Here is a 16850-nt window from a genome sequence, read left to right as displayed (position 1 = left end):
GGAAACAAGGTGACGAAAGGGAATCGTAGACTGATTTTACAGGAAGTAACCAAATGACAAAATCCGGTGTTGATCTGGAAGTATATATCTTAAGTATGTGAACTGCAAAAAAATAGTTCAGTGACTTCTGGACATACAGATGCATAAATACAGACATAGATTAAAAATGTCAAATGTCAAAATTTACAACATTATAACCATTATAACCATTGTTTTATACCCAAATCAGTACATTTGTTTCTTGACCATAGTGGGTATCGTTCCATAGTCTGGGTTTGCACTAATCTTCTTCTGTAAAATCAGATTAATGTCGAGCTGGCATACCCTTTGTCTAACCTGGTTTTTGAGGTTGTTGTATAAGGCCAGCGCTGCAGAGGAAATGCCATCTGCCAACTTATCACAACCACAAATGCATAACCTGCACTGATGCAACCATGAAAAAAAGCCACAGTGCAAATTTCAATTCACACAGCAATACATTTATCCTGAATACATGACGTCAGCCCAGAATAGCTTGACGTTTGATAAAATGTTTAAACGTGCAAATACAGAGGTTTGCATTGTTCCAGCTGATCACATGACAGTTCTTCAGAAAATAGGTTTAGTTAGTTTGGTAAGCTGCTTTATTGTGACGCACTATTCTGTATGAAAGCTGTGCCCGTGCTGTCAGAAGACAAAACGTCACACACTCAAAAAGCCTGACGTCGGGAGGTTCACTATCGGCTGTTTGAGCTATAAACACAGGTATTCTGCACAAAGCACACTGCCGCCTTTTCATTTGGATCAGTTCAGTTGCATATTTCAACCTTCACTCGTCAGGACATGTGAAATAGTGGACAAATTGCGGCCTGAATATTTTTGCTCTAGCAGCTAACCCTTTTTTCTCTGGTGTGGAAACGTTGTACAAAGTATGAGGCGACTGTCAGGTGGGCCCACGCTTTCCTGTTTTTGCTCTGTTTACCAACCACAATGTGTTCCACACACCTCGATCTCTTCATCCTCATCTCGTCTTGCAAACCTGTGGTACAGAGACATCCCCTAACACCTCACCCACACTCATGCTCTCGTTATACGAGCCTTACAATACATCAGCCAACTGTTTAATCATCAGCTCCAGTGTTGAAGTGCCTCTTGCTTCTTGAGTCACCTGTGTTGCTACAGGGGCTTCAGGCTGTTAACCTGTGTTACTAAATAGTTTGTAGTTGACCATAATCCTCCCTACAGACATGTTTGTGTCTGTATATATTGTTTCCTATCTAGATATTGTATAGGTCTTCTATCTTGAGCTTTCTTGGTACTGCTACCCACTTCCCCTGTTTGTCGTCATTGTTCCCTCGCAATGTTTTTGCCCTCCTCCCACTCATACCAGTGATTAACATGTGTTTTTTGTGAGCCAATCACAAACTGACTCACAAACTGGCTCCAAGTGAAGGTGAGAACGCACTCCGATCCGATAGCAATCCGATCAGGCCAGACCCAATTTCGGAGTTTGTTTGAAATGCTATGGAAACAAACCTGGAAGTACACAAATATTTCATGATGGAAAAAGAGGTGCAATACTTGAAGAAGATGCCAACAAAGATTTTGAAGACCGTGTTGATGAGTAGACAAAAAGTGTGCTTCCTGCAGTGGAATTTGTATGACCTATCCTGCCTTCATCATGCTCTACCAGGGGCCACCCCTCTCCTGAATGTTGTGTAAATGTTCCTGTTGTTATGAACATGTAGAATCCCATCTACTGCTGCGTTGTTCATGTATGAAAAGCAATCAGGACACAGTTTGCATTCTCATAGTCAATGTCTGGAAAGGGCCCCAGAGACAGAAGTGTTTATTCAAGGCTACTTCCAGTTTGTGTGAGGGGGAAACAGATAATGGACAGGGCCGGTTGGAATACCTCTTTCACAGTTAGACCTGTAGTAGCTCCTTGGTGTATGCAGGCAATGCTAAAGCTGCTTTCACATGATCAGCATCATAATGCTTAATGTGTTACTGTGTTGGGAGTATTGATCCCCCAACTTAGCACCTGTGTTAAACTTCCTTTTGCACCAATACTCAAAGTTACAATCTATCCCATTTCTGCGTAAAAGGCATACATACATTTGTTTTGTTGCACCTATGCCATTATTGTCCTTGAAAGACTCAAATTAATTCAAAACATTGATCTTATTTAATTTAATTAATCATGGACATTAATTCAGAACCAGATACTGTTGAGTTGTTAAAGATGGTTCTGTGGGAGGAGTTGATGGAAGACCTCTACAAGATATTCAACACATATATGTGTGCGTTGCTTGTTCTTTATGGTTTATGGTGTCAAGGGAGCTTTTACTCCCTAATGAAGAGAGGCTGATTCACTTGCTGCTTATTGATCCTGCATGCTGTTAAACACACATTCAAACCCACTTGGAGTGGTGGTGGTGATGGTGGTGGACCTTTTATCAAAATTAAAGTAGCTGTAGATCTAGTAGTGCTGACTGGTGGATGCTGGAAACTGTCGTATGTTTCCACTGTTAAGTTTATGGAATAAAGATGCTGGTTATCATTACCTCTGCTAAGCTAAGGAGTCCTGGACTTTTTCACTTCCTTTAACATTATGAGATCGGACCTTTTTTTTGGTATTTTCACCAATCTCCAGTTTTATATTGGATGGCTCTTGATGGAAAGAATCTGACATATTTAGGGAAGTGTTATCTATCACTGTGTGCTATTTGGTGGAACCAGCACCTTTCAATGGCACTGCATCAATGCACCATCTAATTCTCCGGACAATGACCCTTTCTATTTACTCATTGGCTCCATGGGACATGACATGAACTTTGTTCAAGGGAGCTGAAAAAGTAAAGTCTGTTTAATATCCGGTTTAACTGATTTGGAAATTTTCCCTCACACAAACATTCATGTCCAGAAAATGTCAGGTGCATAGCAGCTAACCTAGCAGCAGCAGAAATGGCGGTGTGCTTGGTACGAAACACCTGGCCTCCCTGCTGGTGGGGCAGGAATGTGCCGGGCTGAGGTGGATGCGGGTGGAAATTTGCAGCGTTCTCAGAACCCCCCCTGGTAACATTTAAAGGTGCCAGTGTCAGCAGGAACAGCACAAAATAAATCTGGGGAATGTGCTACTTTAATCAAACCATCATCACAGTTTCTCTCTCTCAGCTGCATTTTTATGTCTGTGCGTGTGTGTGCAACTGCTTGTATTGTAAAATCGCTCTGACTTGCTCCACTGATCTTTTATAGCTGGAAAAGTTGACATTTAGTTAAGCAGCTTTTTACTTCTAAGGAGCCTATCGCAACTTAAATAAACTGAGGAAGTCTGAAAGCTCTGCAGCAAACAAATTCAGAAAGTGTCATAGCTTAGTAATAACTGTCGCCTATCAATCATTGCTGCATGCTGGTAACAGGGTCCATCCCAGTTAACTAGAATAAACCTTTGTGAGACGACCCTGAGAAATTAAAAAGAAAATATGGTGTTTTTTGATTTCAATCAATTATTGAACCAACCATGTGCCTTTTTGTATTATATTTCTCTCAGTGGTTTGACTGCAGGTTGAATAATTTCTAGGCCTGACCACTGTAAATGGAATATTTGGATGTTACTGTATTTATGGAGCACCGGCAAGTTGTCAGTCCCAGAGTTGACTGAAAGCAGGATACTTCAAATATCTCCACCACTGTGAACTCTCTGCTACTGTATATGTTAATGCAAATCCTCAGCTCCAGTCAAATACACTATAGGTGTGTGTAACTGCAAACAATGTAATCAAATATAGTTGTTTTTTTTACTGCAAGTTTCCATATTTCCAGAGGATGTAACGTTTCTCGTGGTTCGGACCTCGTTTCTTCTTTAATTTGTTGACTCTAATGTGCATTGGGGTTTTCTAATCTCAAGGTTATTATCCATCTTGAGTTTATTAAACTGCTACTTAACTAGTTCCAAGGGCGTGATCACCCAATAATGGTTAGGACAAAGCCGTCACATGACACAATACAAGATGTGTATTGAGTAATACACAAAGCAGCAGCTTTCCTACCTTTTATCTAGAGTAATCATTTTGTGATCTACATGTGTATATAGTGTTAATTGTAAAATGAAAAGGAATTTTGTCACATTAGCCTGCAGCGGCGGTAGCAGGCTCTAGTTAGGGTTCTGTGTTTCTATTGTTCCGTAGCAATAAGATATTGCAGACATGTATCTCGGTTTTGGTCTCAGATTCACAATTGTTACATCCGGACTGATTTGTGGACATACTGAACTTTAATGTGCACTATTTAAATTAGTGTATGCTTTTGCGTTTAATATTATGTCAACTTGATCAACCATAGAGAGGAAATAATTACATGCCTGCCTTCTATATAATCCTGAGCAGCTGTGAAAGAGTTTTAATTCAGCCTGTGGAGGACATATTGAGAAGCACAAGGTTTCACCTCAAGAGGTCACACAACCATTTATAATCTCTCTTAATGATATAAATAGCTGGAAAAGCCAGATGAAACGGTTCAGAATGACACATTAGGAAGAAAACATGTTGTTGAGTTTCCGTCCCTCCGTGTGTATTTAGCTCTGCAGCTGGAGGAAATGCATGTTAGCAAGGTCAAGAGGGGGAAACGAGAGCAGAGGTAGAGAATGGAGAAGAGATGCTCATGTACGGAAGAAGGGACACAACAAGAGGGGGTGGGGCCAAGATGACGGAGCGGTGTAGCAGCAGAGGAGGAAATGGTATGAGAAGGCACACAGAGGATCAGGGTAACATGGAAAGAACATAGAAGCTCTGTAAGGGGTGAGGGGAAGAGAGCAGGATGTGGATTGGATGATATGGTAATGAGGACATCATGACGGTTGGGTGAGGTGCATCTCGATGACACGAGTGCCACAGAAACATTGTCCAGAATGAGCTGAAAGAGCGGCTGCGGATGTCTGTCAGCTTCCATTATCATCTGCATCTTTGATTCAGGAGGAATCTCTGTGACTGGTCTAACGTAGTATAAATGGCTCTTTGTGTGCATGTGTGTGCACGTATGTACGTATGGAGAGGGCTGCTCCTTGCCACTGATGACTGTAATTTGCATAATGGCTTCACAGGCCGTAATGACGCCTAAAGACAGGAGAGGAAAAGAAGAAAACTGTTTAAATGAAAGCTGAGATCAAGGAAACTTGATTCAATACCAATTTTTTAATTCCAAATTTCAGAAATGTAGTTGTTACGGGTTGGGTGACGTGAAAAATATGTCATCCTCCAGAGATTGTGCTTCACTGTGCTTATATTGAGGCCATTGTGTTGCAAAGTCAAACACAAGCATGAATCAAAAAATGCTCCATGAAGAAACAATAATGCGCTGATGCAATAAGTTCATCAGAATGAATGAAAAGATGCGTAGTTTTCATAATATGTCAATAAAAAAGCTAAATTAAGGGGCCATTTTAACATTTATATGTGTCATAGTTGTTTATCCATATTGTCAACCGCTAACCTTTAGCTTCCTGACTGACTCGCCTTATTTGACCCTTGTGGTATCAATGTTTATTCCTCTGTAACAGTAAGAAACCTTTTTAAATCCACCTTGTTATCAGCAAAATTGTACATTGAGTGTATAGACTTGGTAATATTGTGCACAAAAACCTTATCATTGAGTTTCAGCCTCTCCTCAGAAAGGAAACCATACTGTAGCAATCAGATTACAGCCACCACTATATGACATCGCCGTTAGCCAGGGCCACATATGGCCACCCCCCCAAAAGGAGGTCAAAGGTCAGTCGCTGCCCACATTCCTAAAGCTTGAACTTCCCTGCCATCCCTCCTCCCCCACTTTGACACATGTTAAATGCTTTGTCTAAATCCATCAGTTACACACACACACACACACACACACACATACACACACTAAACAGCGCTGTCTGCTGTTGTTGCCCTACATAAGAGATCATTAGGATTGTGGGCTGTGGATGGGGGTTAGGGGGGTAATTGGTGCACTATAAAGAAGAGTGCAACACCAAATATTGGTGTGGTTAAATTTGGTGGTAGGTGAATGCAGGTGAGTGAGGTCCTATTAGAAAAAAAAAAAAAAGCACAGGCTAGGGTTAGGGTCCTTATTTCAGATCCGGAACTTGCAGTGTTAATTCCAAGCGTACGTCTTTCTCTATGAAGACATGAAGATCTATAATATGACACTGGATCAGGCCATGTTCGTGTTCGTGTCACGCAGATCTCTACTCTGTGTACAGTGCGTATTTTATCCCTCTGTTCTTATTTCAACATAAAACACAGAAAGAGAGACAGATTTACATTGAATTTTAAGCAGTTTTTCCCCCCCTGGTCATTTATAATGAAAACTCACGACGATCACAAGCTGTCTGCAACATCACACACACACACACACACACACACACACACAGGCAGTGGCACACATCTGTAATTGACCACCTGTTCGTCTATGGCCTAGTTTATGCTTTATGAAACGCTGTGGAGGAGCGATGCACCATTCCTTTGGGAGTCCTTACTGCTCGCCTATTATTTCAATTGTTCCACAGCAACACAAAGGGACCGAAAAAGAACAAAAATAACCCATATTTTCTGTTTCTTTTGAAGGAATTATGGGTATAAATAGAAATGTGTGGGGCAAATGAAGTTCAGTCTTCAACCCAAATTTGAACTGGGAAAGGCCGCTGTCTCTGGTGCAACTTTCCCTTTTGAAGATTTTTATTCGGTTAGTATGAATGAAAAAGTATGGGGAGAATCATAGTTCACTATAGTTTGGTAGTAGCTTTACAGCTTTACTTCTGTGTGTGTGTGTGTGTGTGTGTGTGTGTGTGTGTGTGTGTGTGTGTGTGTGTGTGTGTGTGTGTGTGTGTGTGTGTGTGTGTGTGTGTGTGTGTGTGTGTGTGTGTGTGTGTGTGTGTGTGTGTGTGTGTGTGTGTGTGTGTGTGTGTGTATCCTGATGAAGTGGAGCGACACCCAACCTCATGTTGATGTTAGATTACCTCTGTGTGCGTGTGTGTGCATGTGTGTGTTGGTGATATGTATTGGGTTTGTTTATATGAAGGGTGTGTATTCCTGTGTACAGCCGGGAAGACTGCAGGAGCATCTGTGTTTGCAATAAGCTGGAGGAGCCCACCAGTGAGGGGAAGCTTTGGGGTCAAGAGCCCTCATGCGCGCACACACACACACACACACACACACACACACACACACACACACACACACACACACACACACACACACACACACACACACACACACACACACACACACACACACACACACACACACACACACACACACACACACACACACACACACACACACACACACACACACACACACACAAACTGACACACACACAAACTGACACACACACTCTCTGGCCTGTTTGTAAGCTCTGCTGACTGCAGGAAGCAATAATGGTAGCGTGTTTCCGGAGTTCCGGAGGGTTCTCTCAGGGGAGTGTGGCTGTCCTGTACGGCTCAGCAGAGCAAAACTGAAAAGAGCACAGCCGAGCAGGAAATTATTGCACATTGTGAATAGAATGCAATAGAGTAATAGAAAATGGTACAGTGAAGAACATCACAGAGAAAGGTAAAACCAAAATTGTTTGAGCATAATGAAATGTATCGTATCGTAATCATTTAAAGTCCCAAGCCGGTGAGAAAGCACATTGTAGAACTGTAAGTGAATGGTTCCATACTCTGCTCCTGTGTCTTAAAGTCGTCTTCAGCTGGATGGCAGGAAAGTGTGAGGAAGGGAAAAGAGGAGGGACGGTGATGCAGCCTGTGGAGAGTGTCTGTGTGTCAGAGCTCATCAGCTGTGTGTGTGTGTTTCCCCCCCCCCGAGTATGAGCCGGCGTTAGGAGCTGCGTCCCTCAGTTCTTCCTTCCTTCCTTCCTTCTGCATGGCTTCGTCCCTGCTTCCCTTTCTGCTCATCTCACTGGTCCGTTCGCTCGACTTCCCAAGCTGGCGGCGCTGCAACTAGCATGTGTGTGGCTCGCAGGCATTCGTGGTCGTGTGTCTAAACTTATGCTGTTTACAAATATATCGTTGACCTAGAGTATGACCAGCTTTACGGCCAGTTGGATATTACCTGCGAGCTGTCAACCAACACTTCCTGTAATGCTTGAATACACTTCCTGTACTAGAGCCTCACCCACTGCACAATAAACACCACCTTCGTACGAACCCCACCTACGCTCCAAGTTGCTACACACAGGAGATTCACCTTGGTTTAAAAGATGATGGTCTAATAACCATTGGCAACTCTTTTAAAACTTTTTTTTTTGTTTAGTTATATATATATATATATATATAACACTTTGTGGTTTGGCTTTTTTGAATCTAATGGAATCATAATTCTTGCTGTTCTGTGTTTGAAACCAACCTTGAATGCACTTATTGTTGGTCGCTTTAGAAAAAACCTCAGCTACAGGATATGAAATGCAATATCATTTAGCTGACGTCACTAAATGACAACATAAGCACCCCCCCCCCCCCCCCCCCCCTTGTGGCATATGTTTGTGTGTAGCCTGAGTCTCCCGAGGTGACAGGATGGCCTGTGGTGGCCTCACATATAGATTTGTGTACATGCACAGTGTGCACACAATCTGCTCTCGGTCATGAGGTTAGTGCTGATATACAGTGACAAGCAACTCAGACATGCAGTGCCCTCCAAAGATCTATCCACACACACACACACACACACACACACACACAAACACACACACCCAATGGGATCACATCGGTACAAATGCAGTGGCTCTCGATGCCGGGGCCGTAACCCTTGTGGAGTTATTATGTCTCCTGTCGTACTAGATCACTGGAGAATAACAAGGGAAATGCAAGGGCACAAAACCCATTGAAATGGCATATGTTGCCCAAAAATAAATATATATGTATAGAAAAAATGAAGACACTGCTGCAGCTGCAAAAAAACACAGACAATAGCACGACTCTGTGTTTACGCATGGTCACAAAGAGTTTGACATGTATTATTATTATATTAAATATATGTGTACATTATATATATCAAACCTGAATCACATACAAATGACTACTATAAAAGATTAAATGAAAACATACAATATATGCTAAAACCATTATGTCTCATCAGACATTTTTCTGTCCGTGTAAACCCGACTTTAAGCCACATTTGAGCGGTTTCCAATCTGGGCAGTCAAAGGAAAGCAGTGAGGCGTGGCGTCATTAATTATCGGCTTTGGTTTGTTCTAAATGGAGCGGCTTCAAATTGAGTTATTGTTATTTATTCTCGCTGATGAGCAGACTGGGGCCCCCTCTGCCCCTCTTCGTTTCCCAACTGATCACGAACAGCTCCGGCCAGGCACGCTGATGGTTAAATGATCAAATTGAAGGTATTGATCAAATTGTGACCAGAGTAAATTTGTTTTCAGAATTAAGTATAAATGAATAATTTCCAAAAAATGCATTAATTGGCTTCTATATATCGAACCAGGCTGCTGAAAGTGGCGATTGGGTTATTGCATTTACTTTTCACTCTGTTGTTGTTGTTCATGATAATCGCATGCTGAAATAATGACACATGGACGGTTGCAAACCCTTTCCTCTCATCAGGTACAGTGTCTTGTGTGATAGAGCCGTGCTGCTGTGGAGTTTCCACATCTCCTCCTAGGGAATCTCCTACTTGCCTACTCATTGACATTCTTTTCTCATGAAGCCAGTCTTTCTTTGCTGTTCCACTGCGCTTGTACAGACTTGTTTTACAGTGTTGCTGCCCTCCAGAGAAATCTTTTTGTACTCTAAGTTGGCTCTAAGTGTTCTGTTCAAACAGAAGGGGATTTTGTTACCTGTGTCATATAATATAAAAAATATAAATATAAACACATTACAGGTAACATGGTCTTATTTTTAATGGATTTCATAGATCACTGACATTAATGATGCCGCATTTCATGTTGCTGTGTCCTCTCTTGTGTCCGATCCCTGACTTCCTTTTCCTCCTCTGTGTCTTGGCCCCTTGCAGACCCTGGTAGGAGCGTGATGAGCGCGCGCTTCCGCTTGCCTGCTGGCAGATCCTACAATGTCCGGGCGACGGAGCTGGAGCGAGACAGGCCGCACACACAGGTTGTGTGCAACATACTGCTGCTGGACAACACTGTCCAGGCGTTCAAAGTCAGCGTGAGTACCCCTCCTCCACTCCAGTGTCCTACTGTTGATGCAGAGCCTGTGCGAAGTGAAGCAGGAACATTTTTAATTACAATCGTTTCCTACAGACTGCAGGCTTGCGGTAACAAAGTAAATACCTGTGAGACGTGAGATGTGTGACAAAATATGTTCCCCCTGGGGATATGATTCAGTCAAACCTGAACATACAGATCTATTACATGTATCTTTTTGTCTCATTTAGACCTAAGGGGGTGAATAAAAGAACGCTCTCAAACCTGAGCATTGTTTGAATTGATCCCTTAAAACCTGAGGGCTTTGTGAAGAGTTGACAGAATTTGGCAATGTTCGAAAAAACCTTCAATTTCTCAGCCTCTGAAGCAGATAGACACATGAAATATGAAACATTTTATAGTGTTAACATTTGGCTCTAATTGTGAATCAAAGGTTTTTCCATTGAGTTCATGACACATTTTTTAAGGCAATAAAGCTGGCAAACTCTTGCTCCTCAAAGATGTCCCTTACCTACTAAGCCTTGATGAGCAGGTTAGCAGTCACGTCATCTGGGTCTGAATCATCTTCAATCTTTTTGCCTTCTCCACAAGTATGTCAGCAAATCACAAAGCTTTTCTTCAGTCACGTGTCTTGGAAACACTGTCATTATATAAAACATGCACACGTCTCACCTGGCTCCAAATGAACAATCACACACATGTCTCAACCAATCTTAATGTCCACACAAATGTTCTAGCAGTTCTTAATGGCTTACTTAAGTGTGACTTAAACTTACTTAAATAAACATCTGTGAATGAAGATGCTCCCTAAAGCTGCAGAGTCTGATGAATCAACTCATTGTTAAGTTCTCTTCACCACTAGAGAAATCAAGTGATAGCTGTTATAGATTCATTGGTATGCTGCAAACAGGAACCGCCGAAATGTACAGAATCACGTCCTTATGTTTCTATAATTGTACATTAATCCAAGCAAAGCCACGAGAAATGAAAACAGGAAACAGTATTGTGCCCCCCTTCCTCCCTCTCACCCCCTCCTCTACTCCCATTACTGTAAGTTTCCCCTCAAGCCCACCTCAATTTAACTTCACGTTGGTGGGGGAAAAGCCTCAATGTGTCTCTACATGTTTGCAGACGTTTAGAAAGCAACCCACACTATATACATTTTTTCTGGTGGTACTTTGTTTGTAATTTCTTTGTCTCCCACTTGCTTCAGTATTCTCTCCTACTGGTCCCCGTGCTTTGATTTCATTGGTTGATCGCTGAGGTTTTACGAGCATCCAGTCGGTCACATGACCGCCAGACACCTTGAGAGGACAGAAGGAGAGAATGTGTGATTGAGTGTGTGTCTTTGTCTCAGTGTCTCTATGTGTGTGATTTATCTTGTGCCAGGTCACAAGTTGGCTTGTGACTGGCGTTACATTTGTCTGTCACTTCATGTGATAACACATTTCCTTTTCTCTCTCTGTCTATCTCTCTGTCTGTCTCTCTCTCTCTCTCTCTCTCTCTCTTTGTGTCTGTCTTGATGTCTCCCTCTGTCTGTGAGTGTTTGATCAGCTCTGTCAGCGCAGGGTGGGAAATTCCCTTTGTGAGTCAGAAAATACAAAATCCTCTAATGACGTCCCCTCCGACAGATCATGTCCTGTTGGATCGGAGTTTTTTTGTGTGAGTGTGAATGAGGAAATATGCCCCCCCCCCCAAAAAAAATGCCCAAATAATAATATGCACATTATGTTTGCATGGTTCAGACTGCAAAGAAGTAACGTGAGAGAAAATCTCACTGGGTTGTAGCTGGTATGCTTTTCATTTCCTACCACTCTTTTCTGGACTGTTGTTCCTGTGACTCAAACCAAAACTACCTGAGAGACAAACTTTCATATGAACCTTGTGAATATTATTCCACCTTTATACCAAACTTATGTGAGTCTTTTAACGGTCGGTAAACCAGCAAAAACAGGTGATTGTCTCCTTTCCCAATCGCCAGTAGAGCAGTTTCCCCTGATGTGTCATGTCCGACGCCACTGATGCACCAAATACTAAATTTGTGTGTTCACCCGGTTGTCACGTTTCTATCACTGCCGATTAAAACCCATGTTTACTGCCGTCCTTTGACCGCGGAGTGAATGCCAGTTGTATCCAATCCCAGTGCAGACCAAAGTCAGTGGACTGAACCTGACAGGCATTTTGCTTGTTGTGTCCAAGCTGCACTGACTTTGTGTTACTCTGTCCCTGACATGCAGGGTTATTTCTTGTTTTCAAGATTACGGATAAATTCAGTGTAAAAGAATAAAGTTGGCTAGTCCAGCCAACAGGACTGAACGCGTCCTGATGGATCTGTTATGCACACTCTAGTGTATAATATAATCTTATCTCAAATATAATATGGGATAAGAGTATAAGATAATTGTTATTCTGTTGTTTGTGTTTGTTTTTTGTTAAATTTGCACAGTTGCAAAAATAATCAGGATTATCCCTCCAGGGATGGATCTCTGTCTTTTCTGTAAAATCGTTCCTCTTTCTTTACATTCCTCCCGCTGACTTCTCTCCCTCTCTGCTTCCGGCTCCAGACGACCCCCCCCCCCCCGCCTCTTGCTGAATGAATGACTCGGTCTCTGTCAGTCTCTGTGACAGTGTCATTGATCAGACCCCTGCAGCAGCAGTAACTTCCTGGAAAGACAAGGCGTCCTAAGAGCAACAATACTTCTATTGATCCTCTCCCTGGCCGACTGGCCTTGATTTTTAGCGGCGAGTGAAAATCCAGAAGCAGTCACTTATCGTCATGGGAACGGCGGCGCTTGTGGTGTGCGGGCCAGGCTTGTATTGATGATACCTACAGATAGGGAAGTCTGTGGCAGTTGAAATGATACCAGCATAATGCAGAATCTTGTGTCTCTTGAAACATGATAGATGACCAGAAATTTAAAAAAAAGGCCTGTCCACCACTGACCCACCTCTCAACCAGAACAAAAGCAGGGTCAGAGGCAGGAGCAAAGCAGTCACCATAGAAACGACTGCACACCACATAAACATCTAGCTGTACGAGGCGTTAGGTAATCAAGTAGCTCCTCATGCTGTGCAAGTAAAAGCAGCGAGGGGCAAGGGATAAATAATCCTGCAAAACAGCTTTTAGTTCAGTGTGGAACGAGACCACTGATAAAATACAAATGGAAGTTGCATGGAAGAAGGGATTTAACAATGATGAGACCATTAGATATTTTTCCTCATGCACAATTATGTTTTTTTTTTTCTAGCAACTGAACCCTGTGGCCGCTTTTGTTCATCTGTGTGACATTTTGCATTGGCAATTACATTTTGACATTTTGTTTCCAAATTCTTTGTAACTTGTCTTCATGAGCAACTAAAAGTGTTTGTGAGGAGGCGTGAGAAGAACACAGTTCACGGTTCAAGTCAGCATTGACTTAATTTAGTGCTTTACTGAAATAAACCGTTTGCGTGTGCGTGTGCGTGTGTGTGTGTGTGTGTGTGTGTTTAGCTAGTTACAAGCAAAACCAGAAGTAAAAGTAAAATGTTTGAATGTTTATTAAGATTGTCATTGAGTAAATGCTACTGGTTTATAATGCTGCAAGGGTTGATGCTGAAGAATAAGTTTGGTGACATAAAGACATTTTTTATCGGATGCTTTACATTGAGGAGCAAAATAAAATGTTGTGCTCAAATGTGAAAAGCTTCAACATCAATGGGCTTATTCCCTTTCGTTGCCCAATGAGCCATCATCCCAAACACTAGTGCTCGAGCAGTTGACGTGCCACTGCCATGTCTGTGACTGGGTGAATCAAAGTGTAGACTGCAGCCGCTCGGTGTTTGGGAAATTATTCCATTTTAATTACGTGTTAGAACGAGAATCTGTGTGAAAAGCGCGTAGAGGCATACTTGTGTGTGTGCGGTGGGACGGGTGTGGCTGTGGGAGCGTTGTGCTCTTGGAGTTCTTCTCCATCCAGGAACAGGGAGATGGCAGAGTGTCCTATGGAAAGCTTGGGTGGGATATGGAGTAGGTAGTTATTTCCTTGGTATATTTTTCAACTGACTCAAAACCAATCTCTGCATTTAAAATATCCAAAAGCTGGTTAGAATGTGATATGGATTGGAGAAAGCTATATTTGTATATGAGTGCAGGATTCCAATAATGCACTTGAACTGTGGGTTTCGTGATAGTTGTCGTCTTTTGAACACAGAGTGAGACAGGGGGAGAGGTGAAGAACTCCTCCTCTGTGGAGCTCTCTTCCTGTCTGGACAAGCTTCCTCAAGCATTCCTGAATTTCCATCATTCTTTAACTCAAACACACACATGCACCACATTCTGCTGTGTGTCCCGTGGAAGGATGGGAAGAAGTGTCACAATTTCGCCTTTTTTTTGTCAATCCCCCCAAAAGATCTAATTGCTGATGTCCTGGTGGCTGTTCCCCTCTTCCCCTCCACATAAACCCTCGTTTTCAGGGGGGGTGTGGGGGTAAAGATTATCAGAGCATCTCCCTCTCACTCCCTCTCCCAGTCCCTCAGCCTGTCTCTTGTGCTGGGACTTCTCTCTGTCACCGAGTCTCCCTCTTCTGTCCTCGCTCTCATGCACACAGACACTATTTCAGTCAGTGGTGCTGGTGGACTGCACAAAGAGCGTTTGTTTCAGTCAGCGCATCGTCAATCACCCCTTTTCTCCTCTTCTCTCTCTGTGACTCCCTCTCTTCCTCTTACTTTTGTTTTCGCTCTCTCTCTTTTACTCTTTTTTTTTTCTGTCTTTACGCTTCATGACTTCACTGAGTATCTAGTCCACGAGCTGTCCGCAATATGGAGTTGTCCTCGCTGTAGTGTGTCGTGTAAAGAGATAGAATGTGTGAGTGTGTGTGTTAATCCTGGCTCAGTTTAACAACATATAGTGGTTTGCTCCTGTAGTGGCAACGATCACACATTTGGCTTGCACGCGTTTCAAATACCAGAACAGACGAGTACCACACACAGACACGCATATAGAGAGAGGCAATGGGTTTCCTGGGAGCACAGTATATAAAGTGCACAGAGGGCGCCCACATCCAGCTTGAAAAGCAGCCCTATACAAAGGGGAAGTAGATGAGACACACACACACACACACACTCTCTCAGAGATGTCCGTGATGAGCCTTGCATGACGAAGGATCAAACTGGAGTGCTGCAAGTTTTCTCACTTCTCCATTTTGTCTATTCAAACCCAGTCGGTCGGTTACATCATCAGACTATTAAGATACTAAAGGGACAACGACAACCACAAGTTGGTTTTCAAACCATTTTAAAGAAGAGATGTTGTGACAGTTCGATGTGACCTCAATTTCTTCAGATTGTCACGTTAGAGAGCAATGACACATTGTAAATACTTGATTTAGTGTCGATCGAGAACCAAAAGTGTGAAAGACGCACTGCAATTTAAAAATATCTGATTTTTATGCTAAGAAACTAAGACTTTTTTCGTCATTGCCATGATAGTTAAGATATAGGGAGGAGAGTGAGTGGGGAGGGGAGAGGGTATCAGAGTTTCAGATCTGACACACACTTAACAAGGCTCTGACAGTAGTAGAACTCAGACACAGACACACACACGCACCACAGCACTAAAAGGCTGCTGGTGATCCTAGAGGGCTGTCGTGTCAACTGTCAACTATCATTGCATGTGTTCCCTGCGCACACACACACAGACACTCTCTGACCACATTTCATCTACACAAGCTGGACTGTAGAAGTGTGTCACCGAGGGAAAGGAAAGTGTTGGATGAGAGCTGTGTGTGTGTGTTTGTGTTCTCCCATGGGAGCTCTGATGGAGTTGCACACTATCCCTCTCTCCCTCTCAAAGTCGCAGCGGGATCAGGTGTGAATTTCTGCTCCACTTGTCGTCCCACAGTTTATCCTCTTGCCCTTTTACTCTCTCATGAAACAATGTTATATTTATATTCTATCTGATAAATTATTCTTCACTTTTTTCAGTTTGACCTTTCATCCCCTTTTCATCCGATCCCTCTCTCTGTCCTGTCCTGCAGTGCTTCTCTTTTAACTCTGTGTTAAAGGGACATTCTTTTTTATAACCTGGTTTATATTTCTCTTTTCTTGTTTCTATCATTGTTATGACATTTTATTCACACAAAGTGCACATCCTCTTCTCTGATTGCATATTTTAAGAGCGTTTCCTTCAAATTTTAAGTTTTTTCTTGTATTTTTGAAATTCATAGCTGATGCTAACAACTTTTAGACTTTACAATGGGATCCTATTTTCCTATCAAAATACGTACACATACTTTTTACCACCTGCTTGACCATAGCAGACGATTATTACATAAATCCTCCTTGTCTGTACCAAGTGAACAACACATAGCAGCGCAGAACGCTCCCCACCTCGAAGCCTTTTGAAGTAACCTTCAGAAAGCACAAGTTAAACCCTGTCAAAGCTTGTGGTCGTTGATTAACTTGAAATAAATAACTGTCTTGGCGTCTTACTGTTTTTCTTTCCATGTCTTTCCGTTATACAAGTTTGACCCGAGACAGATGTTGGTTTCAGGGTTAAACTTTAACACATTTCTTTGCCCACCCACTCGTTAGATGTACATTTTTGTGCCTGCAATATTTATAAGAGCAATGTAACGTCTCTCGATTGCTAGAAAGCTGTCAGATGGTATTATACGCTGTACCAGAATAGATAAATATGTTATAGCGTATGCGGTTGGAAAGATATTAAATATGTC

The 16850-nt window shown here is 42.4% G+C and overlaps 1 protein-coding gene across 1 annotated transcript in view; it reads left to right on the top strand.

The window, feature by feature from the left end:
• The window catches only part of ptpn4a (protein tyrosine phosphatase non-receptor type 4a), a 54093-nt gene that overhangs the window by 10637 nt on the left and 26606 nt on the right, over nt 1-16850 (top strand). Inside the window, exon 2 of the mRNA XM_061088239.1 lies at nt 9984-10138. Within this exon, the coding sequence (XP_060944222.1) occupies nt 10001-10138 (138 nt within the window). The 5' untranslated portion in view covers nt 9984-10000. The remainder of the gene's footprint in view (nt 1-9983; nt 10139-16850) is intronic.

This window comes from Limanda limanda, chromosome 16 (genome assembly GCF_963576545.1).
Source record: "Limanda limanda chromosome 16, fLimLim1.1, whole genome shotgun sequence".
In the NCBI taxonomy this organism is placed as follows: domain Eukaryota; kingdom Metazoa; phylum Chordata; class Actinopteri; order Pleuronectiformes; family Pleuronectidae; genus Limanda; species Limanda limanda.
The sequence above is the reverse complement of the archived record's forward strand: the minus strand, read 5'-3'. Positions and strand labels throughout refer to the sequence as shown.